Source organism: Salarias fasciatus, unplaced genomic scaffold, assembly GCF_902148845.1.
Source record: "Salarias fasciatus unplaced genomic scaffold, fSalaFa1.1, whole genome shotgun sequence".
NCBI lineage: Eukaryota > Metazoa > Chordata > Actinopteri > Blenniiformes > Blenniidae > Salarias > Salarias fasciatus.
The window spans coordinates 1136504-1152819 of NW_021941374.1; the positions used below are offsets into that span (position 1 = coordinate 1136504).

The 16316-nt window shown below is 44.5% G+C and overlaps 1 protein-coding gene across 1 annotated transcript; it reads right to left on the bottom strand.

The window, feature by feature from the left end:
- Positions 1-3078: 3078 nt before the first annotated feature.
- LOC115385021 (uncharacterized) lies at positions 3079-16160 on the bottom strand. Its single transcript, XM_030087101.1, has 3 exons — positions 16072-16160; positions 3554-4585; positions 3079-3262 (listed from the first exon to the last, which is right to left on the bottom strand). Exons 1-3 carry the CDS (start codon positions 16158-16160, stop codon positions 3079-3081), a joined length of 1305 nt encoding a protein of 434 aa, XP_029942961.1.
- Positions 16161-16316: the final 156 nt, after the last annotated feature.

Sequence of the window (16316 nt, forward strand, 5' to 3'; positions counted from 1 at the left end):
GGGCAAGCCAATCAGCCGTGGGTTCGATCGTCGGCTTCTCGAGGTCATCAAGTTTTAGCGTGAGCTCTTGAACTTTCTTTTCCAGCTGTTTGTCTTTGCCTGTTAGCGCTGTGATGTCATCCTCAGCTTCACCGATGCGGGCCTCCGCTGCAGGCAGTCTCTCGGAGAAGACGTTAGTTGAATCTTTTATCTCTTGCTTGGAAGAAGCGAGCTCCTTGAGTTGCACAGAGATGTCTGCTTTCATTAAATGAATAGCAGTTAAAATGCCGGCGCCATCCTGTTGCTCCGCTTCGGTGTCCGCCGAGTGCAGCTCGCCATCTGCCGAGGAGAGTTTCATGCTGGCTTCGTCGTCGTTTTCGTCACGTTGTTGGAAGTTTCTATTTTGATTTCTTGTATTTGGCCTTTCTGTTAACAAACTTAACAAGCAGCCGTAGTTGAGTAAAAACAGTTACCCCTAAATTCCACATCCTCCGGTCCGCTCCGTCTGCGCTCAGCTCAGCTCCGGTCCGACCGCCGCAGCAAATACGTTGCTATGTTAATGACTGTAGCTGATTTCATAGCCTCCGTTCTGCTCCGGTCCGCTGCGCCCCGCTCCGCTCCGTCAGTCCAAAATAGAGCCGAGGTCTATTTTTCTCTCCGGTCCGGTCCGTCAGGTCTCCGTACGCATAAATTTCCACAGTTCAGATGCACTAAACAGGAAAGAGAACTCCAACAACCTCCGGTTTTATACAAAATAAAATCATTTTGTCTTTATTAAAAACTTTAAACTGTTAAAAGACTTTTTTTTTCCGTCACATTAATTGTCGGATATATCACGAATAGACATACCATACTGATTAAAATATACACTTTAAAAAGCGGGCAAACAAAAATTAAAACACACTATCAAATTTTATTTGACAAACTTCTGTTTTGCCTGTAATCAAACTATAGTCGAACGTTTCTGAATGTTTACACAGCTGCATATATGGCCCATTTGCAGGCTATTGTCCATAAATTTCGTGTTTTCTACAAAATACATAGCCTATTCAGGACCATGCATGCATTTTATTCTGAATGGCCCGAATGTCAACATCCTGTTGCATGAAATTCAGCGTGTGGAAGCACAACAACCAGGATGAAGAGACGCTGATTTTGGAAGTGGAGAATCATAAAATTTTATATGACCCCATCATCCTTTTTACAGGATGTACAGAGAAAGATGCCAGTGTGGCCCAGACTGCTCAGCTTCTGGAGGTTGATGCGAAATAGCGCATGCGCTGCTCTGCTTCTCCGGCCGGGCGGAATAGAGACGCAGCGGAGCAAAGCGCACGCTGTGGGTTTTGAACAAACGGAGCAGTCCGGAGCGCAGCGGAGCAGAGACGCACGCAGTGGAATTAAGCAGTTAGTCGAAGGTCGAACAGGCAAAATGGAAGTGCAAAGTATAGCACAAGGGATCGGAGCTCAGAGACCTGCTTCTGCTCAGGCAGACGCCATAACCGGCAATAAGACAAATCTTTACTAAACTCATACACTTGATCAAAGCTCTAATATTAAACTCCCCTTCAGGAAGCATGTACACAGTGTTTAAAGTTCATGCTTCACTCACAATTATGAGGTAAAACAAGGATGACTTGACTCCAAATTCAACCTGTCTCCTTTACATAGCTGATGTGTCTACAACTTTGTCTGCTGGTGTCATAGAAACAGTTAAGTGTTGATCATCAGAATTTGTTGTATAAACGTCTGGTGCATGAAAACTATCACTCGAACCAATACTTTGGTGCTATTTTGTGAATAAAGCTTGAAGCGTCCCACAGAGAATAGAGTCAAGCAACACTTTGGACTGAACTGCCGTCATGGTGACCTCCGCCAGGAGGTGATGGAATCACGTCGGCTTGTTGGTTGGTTGGTTTGTTAGCTAGATTCCGGAAAAAGTAATGGACAGATCGCAATGAAACTTAGTGGAAAGGTGGGTCTTGGGCTAACTTAGAATCCATTAAGCCCGGGTAATGCGTGCGTGCGTGTGTGCACGCGATCATGTGCGTGCGTGTTGGAATCCTCTCGCAGGCCAGATTGGACGGTTTGGCGATCCCTGATATCAGGTGTTCTTATTGTTGGTGAGTGATTTGAGCTGTGGCGGAGGTCTGCCTCTCTGAGGGCCACATTCTAGTTTATTAGTCAGATCGATCAGGAGAAGCATTTAATTTAATAAACAGACGACATATCAAGACATATTCAAAGCTGTTGGAGCCTGTTGATCAAATTATTATTATTTAAATGACGATGATGATGAGTCTGAATCTGAAGTCATGGCGCTATTCTTTGTTCTGATTGGTTGCTAAAAACCACTCACCTGCCTCCTCCTCCGGGCTGACGGCCCTCTCCAGTAATTAAGAGAGAGGGATCAGCTGTTTGGGAGAGGTAATGCCCTTTGTGTGGAAGGAGTGAGGAGTAACAGTTTTTTCAACCACTCTAAACACATTATTTATATATTTTCTTTGGAAAGTCAACCACGGAGAGCCGATATGATTTTGGTTGGAAATAAATATAATCTCTTTTGACATATAGATCTCCGCGAGTGCTTTTTGTTTAAGTGAGTCACAAACCTCCTCCATGAAGACGAGACAACTCTTTTGACGTCTTTTTTCAAGACTACAAGGGCCGTATCAAAAGCTTTTATATACAGATGTATTGAAAACAAAGTGGTTAAGAACAACACATAAAAACATTTTAATGTCAGTTATTGTTAACAAGAAAAAAAATCTAATGAATGAGGCACAGCTATTTTCATGACATCCTTCTTCATATGTTTTTGAGTTAATTACCAATGACAAAAAATATTTAAGCACAGAAGGAGGTACAACATTACATCTCGTGTCCATCAGTTCCCAAGTTAGTTACAGATATGCAGGGTCATTTTTCAAATGGGGACATATACAGTAATAGTGAAAATCATATCAGTCATGTTGGTTTTCATTTCCATATTCAAGCAATCTGCCAGTGAGAGCTGTGGCTTCACCTTCAGTCGTCATCTCACTGAGCGCTTTAGGTTTGTGGTTGTGCTTCAGGTGGAGACGCCACGTCCACAGACTGTTGTTACTTCAGGAGTTTCTCTCCTTTTGATAATTTGGTCATGACATCTGCTTTCTCCTTCATGGCCATCAGAGCCTTAACTCGTTCTTTAAAGCCAGGTTTTCCTTCACTTTTCTCTTCCTCAATCAGCATGTCAATGTACTCTGGAGTGGACAGAGGGTTGGGCTTCAGCGCGATCTCTTTCAGCCTGTTCAGACATTTGGCAGACCAGGAGATCAGTTTCACCACCTCAGTCTGCATCTGCTTGTAATCAGCCTTTAGGCCACGAATGATCCCCTCAACTGATATTTTCTCTCCTTCAGCTTTCTGGTACTTCTGTTTCAGCTCACCAATGATTAGTTTTTCTTGAACCTCCACGTATGACCATTTGTACTTTTGGTTGAAGTGCACATTCCAGTGGCACTTGCCTGGACACTGAGTGCAGTGTCCATCTGATCCCATTGCACTGCAGCGATGTTTATCTTTGTCATCACCCCACCCACACGGGTAACAGCAGGTGACATGGCACTGCTGACAGTTGGTGAGGTAGTTCCCAGTTCCAGAGATATCCTCCTGTTGGGGCTTCTTGACAGTAACATAGAACTCAAAGTCCTTGTTTCTGTTGATTTCTGCCTCGTAGTCTTTGAGCTGTTTCTCTGTTTCATTTATCTCCTCCATCTTTGCTAACCCCAGTTTAACCCGAGTCTGCAGACTTTCGATTGAAACTTCAAGCTGCTGCCGCTCTCTGAGCACCTCCTGGGTCAGTTTCAAGCTTTTGGTGGTTATGACGCTCAGAGCATTAAAGAATCTCTTCATGCTTGTTGCCCCCATGTCCCAGAACATCTTGTCAAAACCACCATCTTCACCACCATCTGTGTTGTTGGCCGCTGAGGACTTGTTGTCTGCAAACAAAGCTGAATTATTGAATTTGAAGTGAATCGGCAGCCCGTCTGTGGATTTGGGACATGGGACACCTGAAGCATTGATCGCCTCCAGGACTGGTGGACGTTGACCATCTGCAAATGTCACCAGGATCCTGATGTTTTCTGCCACATCTTTGGCAAAGATTGGCAGCACTGAATCAAACACATATTTCTGAGAGGCTGTGAGACGTGCCAAGGAGGCCTGAGCTACAAAGCAAACGGCGTCGATTTCAGTGACTCCAGAATCAGAAGAGAAGAGATTCCGCAGCTGCTCGACTATCTCCCTGTCTCTGCTTATGCCTCTCGTGTCCCCAAACCCTGGAGTGTCCACAATGGTCAGGGAGAAGGGGACTGTAAAACCCTCCTCGTGGTTGAGTTTGTACACAGTAACCTCAGAGGTCTGGCTGTGAGCTTGTGATTTGGACGCGTCTTCATCAACTAACTTGAATCGATATGAGTCCTCAAACTGAACACCGAGGATATAGTTGATCATCCCATTGATGAGGGTTGACTTCCCAGCACCAGTCGCTCCGAGGACCATGATGGTACAGTTGTGTTTGGTTGAAGATTTTCCATAACTGAAACGTTTGCAACCATCTACATCAATTCTGTTCTTCTCCAGAGGAATGACGTAAACAGGTAGAGGCCCTGGGCCTGATTTAAGCAGCCTACTTTTGTCTTTGACAGCATCACAAAGACGTTTGGGGCTTGACTCACATGATCTTTTAGCAGGTTTGTTTTCATCAGGTTGTGCCAACTTAAGTTTGGTTGTAGAAACATGAACAGTGATGCTTTCTTTGCTGCTGCCATCAACACCACAGTCACATCTGACCCTGACTGCGTATTCGGTCTCTGATTGAAGCTCTGAAATGACTGCCTTCTCACCTGTAGCCATCATCTGTTTCCACTGGAGATCTTTCTCTTCTTCACCTCTGGATTTTTTGGTGTACTCCACGATGTACCTCAGTATCACAACATCCTGTCCGAGCTCCGCCGGTTTCTCCCACTTGACAGATATCTCACATGAGTTTGACTCCACTTGAGGTTCTCCAGGAGGACTGCAAGGTAAGGTTTTAATGGACTCACTGACGATGGTGGCGGGTCCAACACCCACTGAGGTGGCCGCTCTGCATCTGAACACATACTCAGTGTTCGGTCTCAGACCTCTCACTGTGACTTCTTCAGCTTTTGACTCAGTCTTTTGTTGCCATTCTTCCTCTCCACTGACGCAGTATTCAACAGAGTAGGACGTGATGTTTTCTGCTCCAAATCTGGGAGGAGAGATCTTCAGCGTCACACTGTTGTGGTTTATGTCAGCTGCTGCCACTGTTTTAGGTTTTGAAGGCGGCTCAAAGTTTTCAGTCACAGTGAAACCGTCTTCATAAAGGTAAATGCTGGAACCTTTGTGTGTGTCATTTGTTAAGCCCACTGTCAGGAACTTCACCTTCTGGTTCTCTCTGTTGGCATCAGCAAAGTCACTGAAGAGCTTTGCCTTTGTCCTCATGTGATCAGCCACTTGGTTTGAAAGGTACCACTGGTCCCTCTCGATGTCATGAGTGTGTGGATTTAGATCCTCAGGTTTGGCTGCTCCTGTCAGATAGTTTGATAAAGCTGAAAGGTACGGCTCGGCACCTCCCAGTGAGGTGAAAACAAAGCATAGCGCATGTTCCACACTGAAAACTTCTTCAAACAAACCAGTGTCAGATGAGATCACCTTGGTGTTTTTCATATTATTGGTGAAAGTTTTCAAGAAGATTATCTCTTTCTCTTTGCAGTCCATCCACTCAGTCAGGTTTTTGCTGCTGAATGGAGACGAATGTCTCTTCTTCAGGATGGCAGCAAGATCAGACTCCTCTTCTCCTCCTCCTCTGATTCGAGGAAGTTTCCTCGCTAAGGTTCGTTGAAATTCAAGTCTGAACTCAGAGCACATTTCTTTAAAACTTTTCAGGTTTTTGCTGATCTGAGGGAACTGCTGTGCAGTGGCACTTCTCATTGAATCATTGCATCTCATTTCAAGCTCACTGAAGTCCTCCAGGACACTCTGTGCTTCCTGAACCAATCTTATACTTATCTGACGCACAAGTTTAGCGGCAGCAGAATCTAAACTGGTCAGGGGCAAGAGCCAGACCTTCAGTGGAACAGCATTTTCTCCATTGGCTCCCAGTAACTTTGGCAGGCTTCGGTAGACTTCAATCGCATCCTGAAAGGATGTCGGAGTGTTCTGAAGACAAAAGTCTCCGTGGAATTTGCAGGAGAATCTGTCAACATTTGCTTTGTCCTTGTCTTCCATTTTCAGGGACCCCTCACCCTCTATGGCAAGGAGGGGGATTTTCTTGATGACCACCTTCAAGTTTCCCTCAACATCTTGATGATTTTCTGTTTGAGACACCTCACGGTCAAACACAAAGAAGGCTTGAGCCCCGTAGAGTATCCCTGTGACTACATGTGTTGCTATGCCTTTCTCAAAAACATGAGGATGCTTCACCTTGCTTATTCCAAGATGATTCATTGACAACTCCTGGAACTTTGTTGTTGTTCCATACTTCAGTGTTACTCTGGCCTGATTGCTGGATGTCCGTTGATCATTTAGATATTTGGCCGATCCCTCAACCTGAACCAGTCCACCCAAGAAACTCGCCTTTAGAGATGCTTCAACATTCAGGGCTGATGATTTATCTTCGATTGATTCAGATGCAACTATCTCAAAGTCACTGTTGGGTTTTGGTCTTTCTCTTATATATTTCTCGAGGTCATCATGGTCCCATAGTGTCATTCCTGTCAAAACATGAACAGATGGCATTAAAGACTAACATTATGCTCAGTAACTAACAGTGAGTAATTAAATGAGTTATCTTTTTTAATTGCCCAGTTTCATCAGTGGCATCAGGTACAGTATATGTTTTGAACATGTTTCCCTTGTTTGTAAATGTTTCAAATATTTCAGTGGTTATCAGCTGCACAATGCATGAAGGAGTTGTTGCAGTCTGAGCTCAGTTGAACTCTTGTAAACACCAAAATGCATCTGAACTATTGAATTCAAAAGGATATTATGTCATCAATGGAGCATTATTCCACTGTTTAACACACAATATTATTTTTCTTATGGAACAAAAGAAGTGACTTATACTATGAATGAAGTATTATTATCCTTCCATCCATTTTCTACCACTTTTCCTTTTCAGGAAAAAGTGGCTGGAGTCGATCCCAGCTGCTGTGGGCGAGGTCGCGGTGTCCCTGGACAGATCGCCAGTCTGTCGCAGGGCACACATTGAGGCATACAACCATTCACACCTGGGGTCAATTTAGAGTGATCAATTAACCTGATATGCATGTGTTTGGTGATAGGAAGCCAGAGGACCCAGAGGGAACCCACGCACACATGGGGAGAACATGCAAACTTCACACATAAAGGCCCCGAGCCCCACCCGGTATTTCAACCCAGGACCTTCTTACTGTGAGGCAAGAGAGCTAATCACTGCGCCACCGTGCAGCCTGAAGTATTATTAGTTTAGTTTATTGATTTATTTGACAGGGACCATGTACAAATACATTAACCTTTAAATAGAAAAGATGCTTTGTACCAGATTTAGCAAATGCTAATTTCCATCTGCAGTCCTGATCCTTCTGACTGTTTGGGTTTTAAGCAGGAGGTGTCAGAAAAGTTCCCACAGGGAGAACCGGCTCGTGGCGGCCAAGCGTTCATAGCGACGTCGCTTTTTGATCCTTGGATGTCGGCTCTTCCTGTCATTGTGAAGCAGAATTCACCAAGCGTTGGATTGTTCACCCACTAATAGGGAACGTGAGCTGGGTTTTACCCTGCTGGTGATGTGTTGATGCAGTAGTAATCCTATGATTTCTAAAATAATGTTGTTAAAAAAATGCAGTTATTTTTATTTCAGAGTCATGGGTGGCTTGTTTGGTTGACCCGTCATACACTACATTTCGCTGCAATCTCAGAACGGGGGAGTTCGAGGATGAAGCTGAAATTGTATCTTATACTAGAAACTGTGAAAAATGCCTGAAATTAATTTGCAAAATATATGAAAATAGATCTTCAAACTATTCTCAGTTCATTCAGCTATTTCCTATTCGCACCTTATCCAGACTAAGGTTCTAGGTATCTGCAGCTAATGCAACCCAGTGTTGATGAAATGTTTAAATTGTTTGTTGCAATAGAAATTGAGGAGTTACTCTATAACAATTTTCCGGTCAGAGGCAGTATTCACACCTTCATCCAGTTGAAAGTTACTCATAAAACAAAATACAGAACCTGCAAATTTGTACACACTCTTAGGCCCAATCCCAATTCTCTGCTTAATCCTCACTCCTCAACCTTGATCCTCAATCTCAAATTAAGTGCCTCCTAAAAACAAGTGTTAAGGAATGTAATGTCACTTGGAAATGGGACAACCCTTAAAGACAGTTACGTCCTTGGATCACAGGGGGCAGCACTGCGCAAGAGGGCAGGAGAAAGCCGAAAGAAGTGCAGCGTTTCCTGCAGGAAAAAAGTTTAGCCAGGGGGGAGCGCGCAGCGGGGAGTTTTTGGACCGTCGGGAGGGTGCTAGGGGCTCGCGCGACGCTTCTTTGGACCGTCCGAAGGAGAGAGAGAGCGCACACGCGTGGACCGCTGTTTTTTTTCCCCTCTCCGTTGTCAAGGCGCTGCACAATTTAGTGCGGTAGCGGTGGTGGTGGTGGTGGTGGTGGTGGTGGTGGTGGTGGTGGTGGGGGCGGGGGGGCTGGCAGCAGTGATAATTTTGGTCAATGATCCATAACAACGCCCTTTATAACTGTAAGTAATGCGCCCTGCATTAGAAATGTTTAACATGTTGCTGTGTGACCTTGTTAATAAATGCATTCAAATGAATTTTCTTGATTTCTTTCTAATAGCCTTTGTAAATATTATCTGTGATAGAAAGTTAATACAACTACTCCCAAAGTAATATACACCATTTGTTATTAATAAAATAACAGCAAAACGAACTATTAACAAGCATTCTGGATTCTCCTTAACTCCAAGGTAGGTCTGGTAGAATCTCAAAATTAAGGGAGATAACGCTCCTTAGTCTCGCTCCTTTCCTCAACTTGTTTAGGAATGGGACAGCACTTAACTTCACGGGAGCGCGCATTTTGAGGAATGAGGAGTAAGATTGAGGATGAAGCAGAGAATTGGGATTCGCCCTTAGCCTGAGGTGGAAGCTCCTTGATGCCCCAACCAAAGAGTCATCAATCAGGATGAAGATTTAAGAAACATGTTTTTTACAGTTTAGTTTAGTTTAGTTTAGTTTAGTTTATTTAGCACATACAATGAAATATATCACATTAACCAGTGCAGAAAAAAGAAACAGTGCAGGGAGGAGCGGGCAAGCCAAAGGCTTATGAAGAGCCCCCACCTAATAAAATCATGCAGATATCGTCAAAAAAAACAAAACAAAACAAAAAAACAACAAATAAATAAAATACATAAATAAATAAAATAAAATACAAAACAACAAAAAGCATCATAAACTCTCATGCAAAACATAAAAGAAAGAAAGAAGAAAAAAAGACAAATGCTGTTGACCTTATGTGGACATGCTCATAAAAATGGACATTTTTGTTGATGATTATAGGCAACACTGAAAATAAACTAAAAAGAAGTTAGCAGTCTACGGAAAAGCTAAAGTACAGAGCTCTCTTGGCTACACTTTTGAATTAGATGCTCTCTTGCGCGACTTTTGAAGATAGATAAAAATCTACAATTGTTGGCAATGTGGTACCAACTGTTCCAAACTTTGACGCCTCTATACCTAAACAAAAACTGGCTTGTAAGATTTAAGATATTTGGGCGGATGTAGAGCTGAGGGCTGTCATGTTGAGTAAGAATGAAAATGAGAATTTGCTGCAAAGTACGTCCTAAAATGCTCAGGGACCTTGTCTTCTGAAGAAAATATCTTGTACGTAAAAATGCATATTTGATAACTGTTAATATCATAAATAGTGAGAATCTGGAGATTTTTAAATAAGGGAGCAGCAGCAGCGTCCCAGACAGATCGAGATGCAAGTCTAACAAAACGATTCTGAAGAATTAAGATTTTTTTAAGAGTGGTTGTAAATGTACTCCCCCAAACAATATTACAGTATGAAAGATGCGGATAGATGAGACTGTAATAAAGAGTAAGAAGACACTGTTTAATAACAGGTTGGCTAACTTTCCTTATTATACCAAGAGATTTGTATATTTTCTTACTCACACAGTAAATCTGTTCTCTCCAACTCAAACTCTCATCAATAATTATTCCTAAGAATCTTGTAGATGATACTTGGGGCATCTCTATGGACTCAATTATAATTTTAGATAAATCCTTATTGTATGATTTTTTCCCACTGAAGATAATAAAGTTAGATTTTTTTATATTCAAAGATAATTTGTTCATTTTGAACCATGTGACAAAGGCATCTAAACCATCATTCACATCCCTTATTAAGGAATTGAAGTTTGGGTTTGAGAGAACCAGTGTTGTGTCATCTGCAAACATAATTGGAGAAACGATGTTTGAGATGTTACACAAATCATTTATGTAAACAAGGAATAATAGTGGACCAAGGATGGATCCTTGTGGAACTCCACAGTGAAGCTGTGCTCTGTTGGAATGGCAGCCCTTTACACAAACAAACTGAGTTCTGTTTGAAACATAATTTGACAACCATTGATGAGTATCTTTATGGAAGCCGTATCTGTGAAGCTTGGCCAATAGGATACTGTGATTTATCGTATCAAAGGCTTTTGAGAGATCTAGGAAGACACTACAAGCAAACTCACCCTTTTCTAGCGCTGATGCAATCTTATCAACCAGGTGAATTAAAGCCATAGATGTGGAATGATTTGTTCAGAAGCCATACTGATGTTTAAAAAGAATTTCATTAGAATTCAGATGAAAAATAATCCTTTTGTAAACTATTTTTTCTAAAATCTTTGAGAAGCATGGCAAAATAGAAATAGGCCTGTAGTTATTGAAACAACAAGGATCATCCGCTTTAAACAAGGGAATAACTTTTGCAATCTTTAAGTCATATGGTACAACTCCCGTCTTCAGAGACAGGGAAAAAATATGATGAAGAGGTTGCAAGATTGATTGCTTCACCCGCTTGACAAGGAATGCTGAAATACTGTTATGGCCAGCTGCAGACAACTTCAGCTGGTCAATTACATCACTTATTTCCTGGGTGTCGGGGAGCTCAAAGCTGGAAATAACAGGAAAAGTTCCTTTTAAGGAATCCAGTGGGTTTCCGTCACAGGAGGGGATGTTATCTGCTAGTTTCAGACCAATGTTTACAAAGAATTCGTTAAACTTTTCGGCGATATCAAATGGGTTGATTAAAGATTCTTCACCATTTCGAAAGGCAGAAGGCAGTGTAGTGGTAGCCCTCTCTCTTTGAAGCAGCTGATTTATGACTTTCCAAGTGGATTTAATATTGTTTGAACACCTACTAAATTCATCACTGAAATACTTTGGTTTTGCAGATCTAATTTCATGAATATATATATTTCGGTGGGATTTATACACACTGTGATTGAGAGGAGTGGGAATGTTGACATATCTTTTATATAGTTTGTTCTTTTTCTTCAACAACTTCAACAAATCAGGTGAAAACCATGGTTTTTTGAAATCTGAGTGGTGTTTCTTTACAAGACTTGTTACAGGAAAACATTCCTCAAAACAAGAGCAGAATACATCCATGAATGTTTGATATGCTGACTCAGCATTGTTCTCCTCATATATGTTATCCCAGGATTTGGAGTCAAGCCTGTCTTTAAACTTGGAAATATTTTTCTCGCTCATTATTCTTTTAGAAATGTTTTCTTTAATGTTTTTAGCTTTGTTAGTCTTGATTTCAGAAAACTGAAAAATAGCTAAATGATCTGACAAGTCCAGATACAAAACACCAGATTTCATACAACCAGTCAGAGTTTGAGAGGATGTTGTCGATAAGAGTTGCTGATGTCTCTTTAACTCGTGTTGCTTTATGAATAAGAGGGAAAAAATAATTATAATACAAAACATGAAGGTAGTCCTCAACAAGGGTATCTGACTTGTGTTTAAGGAGATTTAAGTTAAAGTCACCTAAGATAAAACAATATTTATTCTCACGGTTCACACGGTCAAGTAAGCAAAACAAACCTTCATTAAAGTCTTTGATGACAGAATCTGGAGGGCGGTATATTGCTCCAACAATAATACTTTTACACCAGTGACAGGAAGTTCAACAAAAATAGACTCAACGTCGGACATGTCTGTTCTCAGAGAAAGATCATGTCTTATTTTGAAATCATAATCAGAATGAATAAACAGAGAAACTCCGCCTCTTATTCTGTTTTCTCTTACATCATGGACTGAATTGAGTGTTGAGATAAATGAAATGCAAACAGAATTAAGATCTAAACAAATAAGCTATCAACATGGGGCGACAGTAGCTCAGATGCTCAGATGGCAGAGGGAGTCGTCTCATAACCGGAAGGTTGGCGGTTCGATCCCCGCTCCCGCAGGCGTAAAACTGTCGTTGTGTCCTTGGGCAAGACACTTCATCCACGTTGCCTCGTATGAAAGTTGTGAGAGTGAATGGTTGGTGGCCTTGAAATTGGCCTTTGGTGCATCATTAATGTATCAAAAAGACATTTATGTGGCTAAGAACTTTTTTTAGTTATTTTATATATTCTGTGTCATACTTTAAGCTTTGATTTTTGTTTTGTATTTATTTATTTATTTATTTATTTATTTATTAGAGATTGGATCCCCATTAGCTGTCACCAGGGTGACAACTAGTCTTCCTGGGGTCCATAACTGCATAAAACAATCACAACTTTCGCAATAAGAACATCAGTAAAGTACACAAACAGTGAACAGAATAGATTGAATAAACACTCATAAAATGCAATGCATAAAACCATTAAACAGTAGAACACAAGAAAAAAAGAACTAAAAGGATTATAAACACACAGTTTAACTGAATAAGATAGAACAAGGCAATGATACAATTAAAACATAAAATATAAAACAAAGACCTACAATACAATCAAGCTCAGCGACAACCTCATCAAACCGGCTGGCATCACAACCCGGTCTGGACGCAAATGGGCTGCCAACACAGCTGTGGAGCAGGCCATCAGCTCCCTGAAGCTGCAGGACATAGTTGGCAACCAATGCGTCCAACGACAAGGTCTTGACTCTGAACAGTTTGAAACCTGGGGAGGTGCTAATGCAAGGACCAGGCGAGGCATGGTGCAGGCGGAAGTGAGGAGCAGGGAGGAAGAGAAGCGAGTAGCCAGAGCAGTACAGCAAGGATCCCAGGGGGCCTGGACAAAATGGGATTTGCCCAGGCGCAAAGTCACGTGGACAGAGTCGTGGCGCCTGGAGCCTTATCGCATCTCCTTCCTCTTGCGGTTGGTCTGTGACACCCTCCCCTCCCCAGTACATCTGCACACATGGGGCCTAAGAGAGGATCCACTTTGCAAGCTGTGCAGCCAGAAGGGGACCCTGGCCCATATACTCACATGGTGTAAAACATCTTTAACCCAAGGGAGGTATAGATGGCGCCACGACAAAGTGCTCCTCTCATTGGCTGACACCATAGTGCGGGAGAGAATCAAGAAGAGACCGACCCACACAACCGCAGAGAGAGCGATCACCTTCCTTCAGGAAGGAGCCAGGCCTGTACAGTTCACCAGAGGGAAAGACCCTGCATCCTTCATGCCTCAAGCTCCTGGGAGATGAGGGTGGATCTTGGGAGGCGGTTGCAGTTTCCTGAGGTGGTGCAAACATCCCTCTGCCCCGACATAGTGCTGTGGTCAACAAAGGACCAGAAGATCATCCTGGCCGAGCTGACCGTGCCATGGGAGGAGGGCTGCGAGAAGGCCCATGAAAGGAAGGCTGCAAAATACCATCACCTGGCCCAAGAATGCCGTGACAAGGGCTGGCAGGCCTGGGTTTTCCCTGTGGAGATAGGGTGTAGGGGCTTCCCAGCAAAGTCCACATGGAGTCTCCTTTCTGCCATGGGGATGGACGAGCGGAGCCAAAAGCAAGCAGCTCGCCGGATGGGGAGGAGGCAGAACGCGCCTCTTGCTGGATCTGGAGCAAAAGGGAAGAGGAAAGCTGGAAGCCAGGGGCAGATGGGCAGTGAGCTGGCCACTCACTGCAGGCCCACCAACCGGACGGTGTTGTGGTTGAGGGCCGAAACACCCAGTGAAGGTTGGACACCACCTGACGACCTCTGACCCTGGTCTGAAGGCACAGCTACCTGCTACGGTAGCTGAGGAAGGCACCAACATTGTATTCATCAAGTCAACCCTATTCCACACATCCAGGATTTCTCGGTCCACCTGGCAGGGAAAGTTATCTTTTCCAAGGTGGATTTGGTGAAAGGCTACCACCAGGTCCTGGTCCACTCCCAGGATGTACCAAAGACTGTGGTAATCACTCCATTTGGGCTGTTTGAGTTCCTGCGGATGCCATTTGGACTTAAGGGTGCAGCGCAGACTTTCCAGCGGCCGATGGACTCTGTGTTACGGGGGTTGCCGTTCCTGTTTGTGTACCTGGATGACATCCTGGTGACCAGCGCCTCGGCCGAGGAGCACCTGTTACACTTGTGACAGCTCTTCGGGAGGCTTACTGAGCACAGACTGATCATTAATCCGGCCAAATGCCGGTTCGGACTCTCAGAGGTGGAGTTCCTGGGTCATCATGTCTCCTCGCGTGGGGTGGTTCCATTACCCGCTAAACTGGAGGCAATCGCTGTTTTTCTGCGTCCTCACACCATCAAGTCCCTGCAAGAGTTCCTTGGCATGGTGAACTTCTAAAACCCGCTTTATCGTACACACGGCTCACCTAATGCGCCCCCTGTATTAGGCGCTGAGGGGTGCAATGGCTAAGCAGGACGTGGACTGGACACCCGAGATGTAACGACCGCGGAGGTCCCTACATGTTTCACCCAGCAGGGGTGATAAAATGTGTTCCTGTGCTGTCATTCTAATATGTAAACCTTGGGTCACTGTGGCTACTTAATCTGGGGCACGGATTTGTGTTTTGAAACCGTGTCACAATCATAATTATCAGGACATTGGTACCGGGGCGGGGAGACTATTTAAGGTGAAGCAGCGCACCTGCTTTGGGGGGAGTGACGTCACACGCCGTCCTGAGCAACTCACCTGCCGGAGGAGCGAGGCCGGGGAGCGTTTACCAGGGAGGACCAGCGCCACTGTGGAATATATAACTTGGTGTTTCTTTGTGGGATCTACTGGATTAAACCGTCATCTTTCCACGGAGCTACCGGGCTGGAGAGGAGGAGCTGTGGAGACCAGCGGACTGACGTCTTGCCGGGGTGTGAGTAATTAACAGCCGCAGGCCGCTCAGTCGGTCCCCACGAAAAGACGTGGTACCCGGACTTTGGGGGATCTTTAGGCTATAAAAGACAGGACTTTCTTGAGCCCTTTCTGTTTATTTCTGGACTTTCCACGTTGTGCGGCGTTATCTGTTGAATTTATAAGGAGGAGCGCTCGAGCGGCGGGTCGCTTGTTTTCTGTTGGGGGGCGGTGTGTTAGAGTAAATGCGGGTTTCTGTTACCAATTTTAAGTTTGTCTTCTGCCTATTAATCACCCCTGCTGATTGGTGTTTTCCGCCCGTGGCAGCTGGGGGTGTATTATGATGCGATGGCCCCCGACCAGCAGACTGATGCAGAGGTCCAAGCGTATAGGACAGCCGCTGCAGGGTTGCAGCTGCAGGATGTGGCGTTTCAGGGATCAAACGTGTCGCTCCTCTGCGATGTCTCCACAAGTCTGCCCTGCCCTACGGTGCCTGTCGGCTGGCGTTGCCAGGTGTTTTATGCCATCCATGCACTGTCACATCCTGGAGTGAGGGCGTCAGTGAAGCTGGTGGGGGCGAAGCTCGTCTGGCCGGGCCTCAGAAAGGACGTCAGAAGCTGGGCAGCTTCCTGCGTGGCATGTCAGCGGTCCAAGGTTCACCACCACACCAGGCTGGAGCCGTTCTCTGTGCAGGAAAGGAGGTTCAACCACGTCCACCTGGACTTGGTGGGTCCGCTGCCCCCCTCCCACGGTTTTACTCACCTCCTGACTATGGTGGACCGGAGCACCAGAGGGCCGGAGGTGGTTCCGATGGCTTCCACGATGGCGGCAGAGGTGGCACGGGCCTTCATTTCCACCTGGGTGGCCCGTTTCGGCACGCCGCTGCATGTCGCATCTGACAGAGGCCCCCAGTTCACCTCTGAGCTCTGGACTGCAGTAGCGAGGAGGCTCGGGGTGAGGCTCCACCACACCACAGCATTCAACCCCCAGGCTAATGGCAAAGATGA

Coding starts and splice junctions, on each gene's coding strand:
- LOC115385021 (XM_030087101.1), bottom strand. CDS start 16,160: ATGAAGGCCCGTGCCACCTCTGCCGCCATCGTGGAAGCCATCGGAACC. Junction 4,586..16,071: donor CGGTCCACCATAGTCAGGAG/GTGAGTAAAACC, acceptor GGAGAAGAACAG/AATTGATGTAGATGGTTGCA. Junction 3,263..3,553: donor ACCTGCTGTTACCCGTGTGG/GTGGGGTGATGA, acceptor ATGTCTGAACAG/GCTGAAAGAGATCGCGCTGA.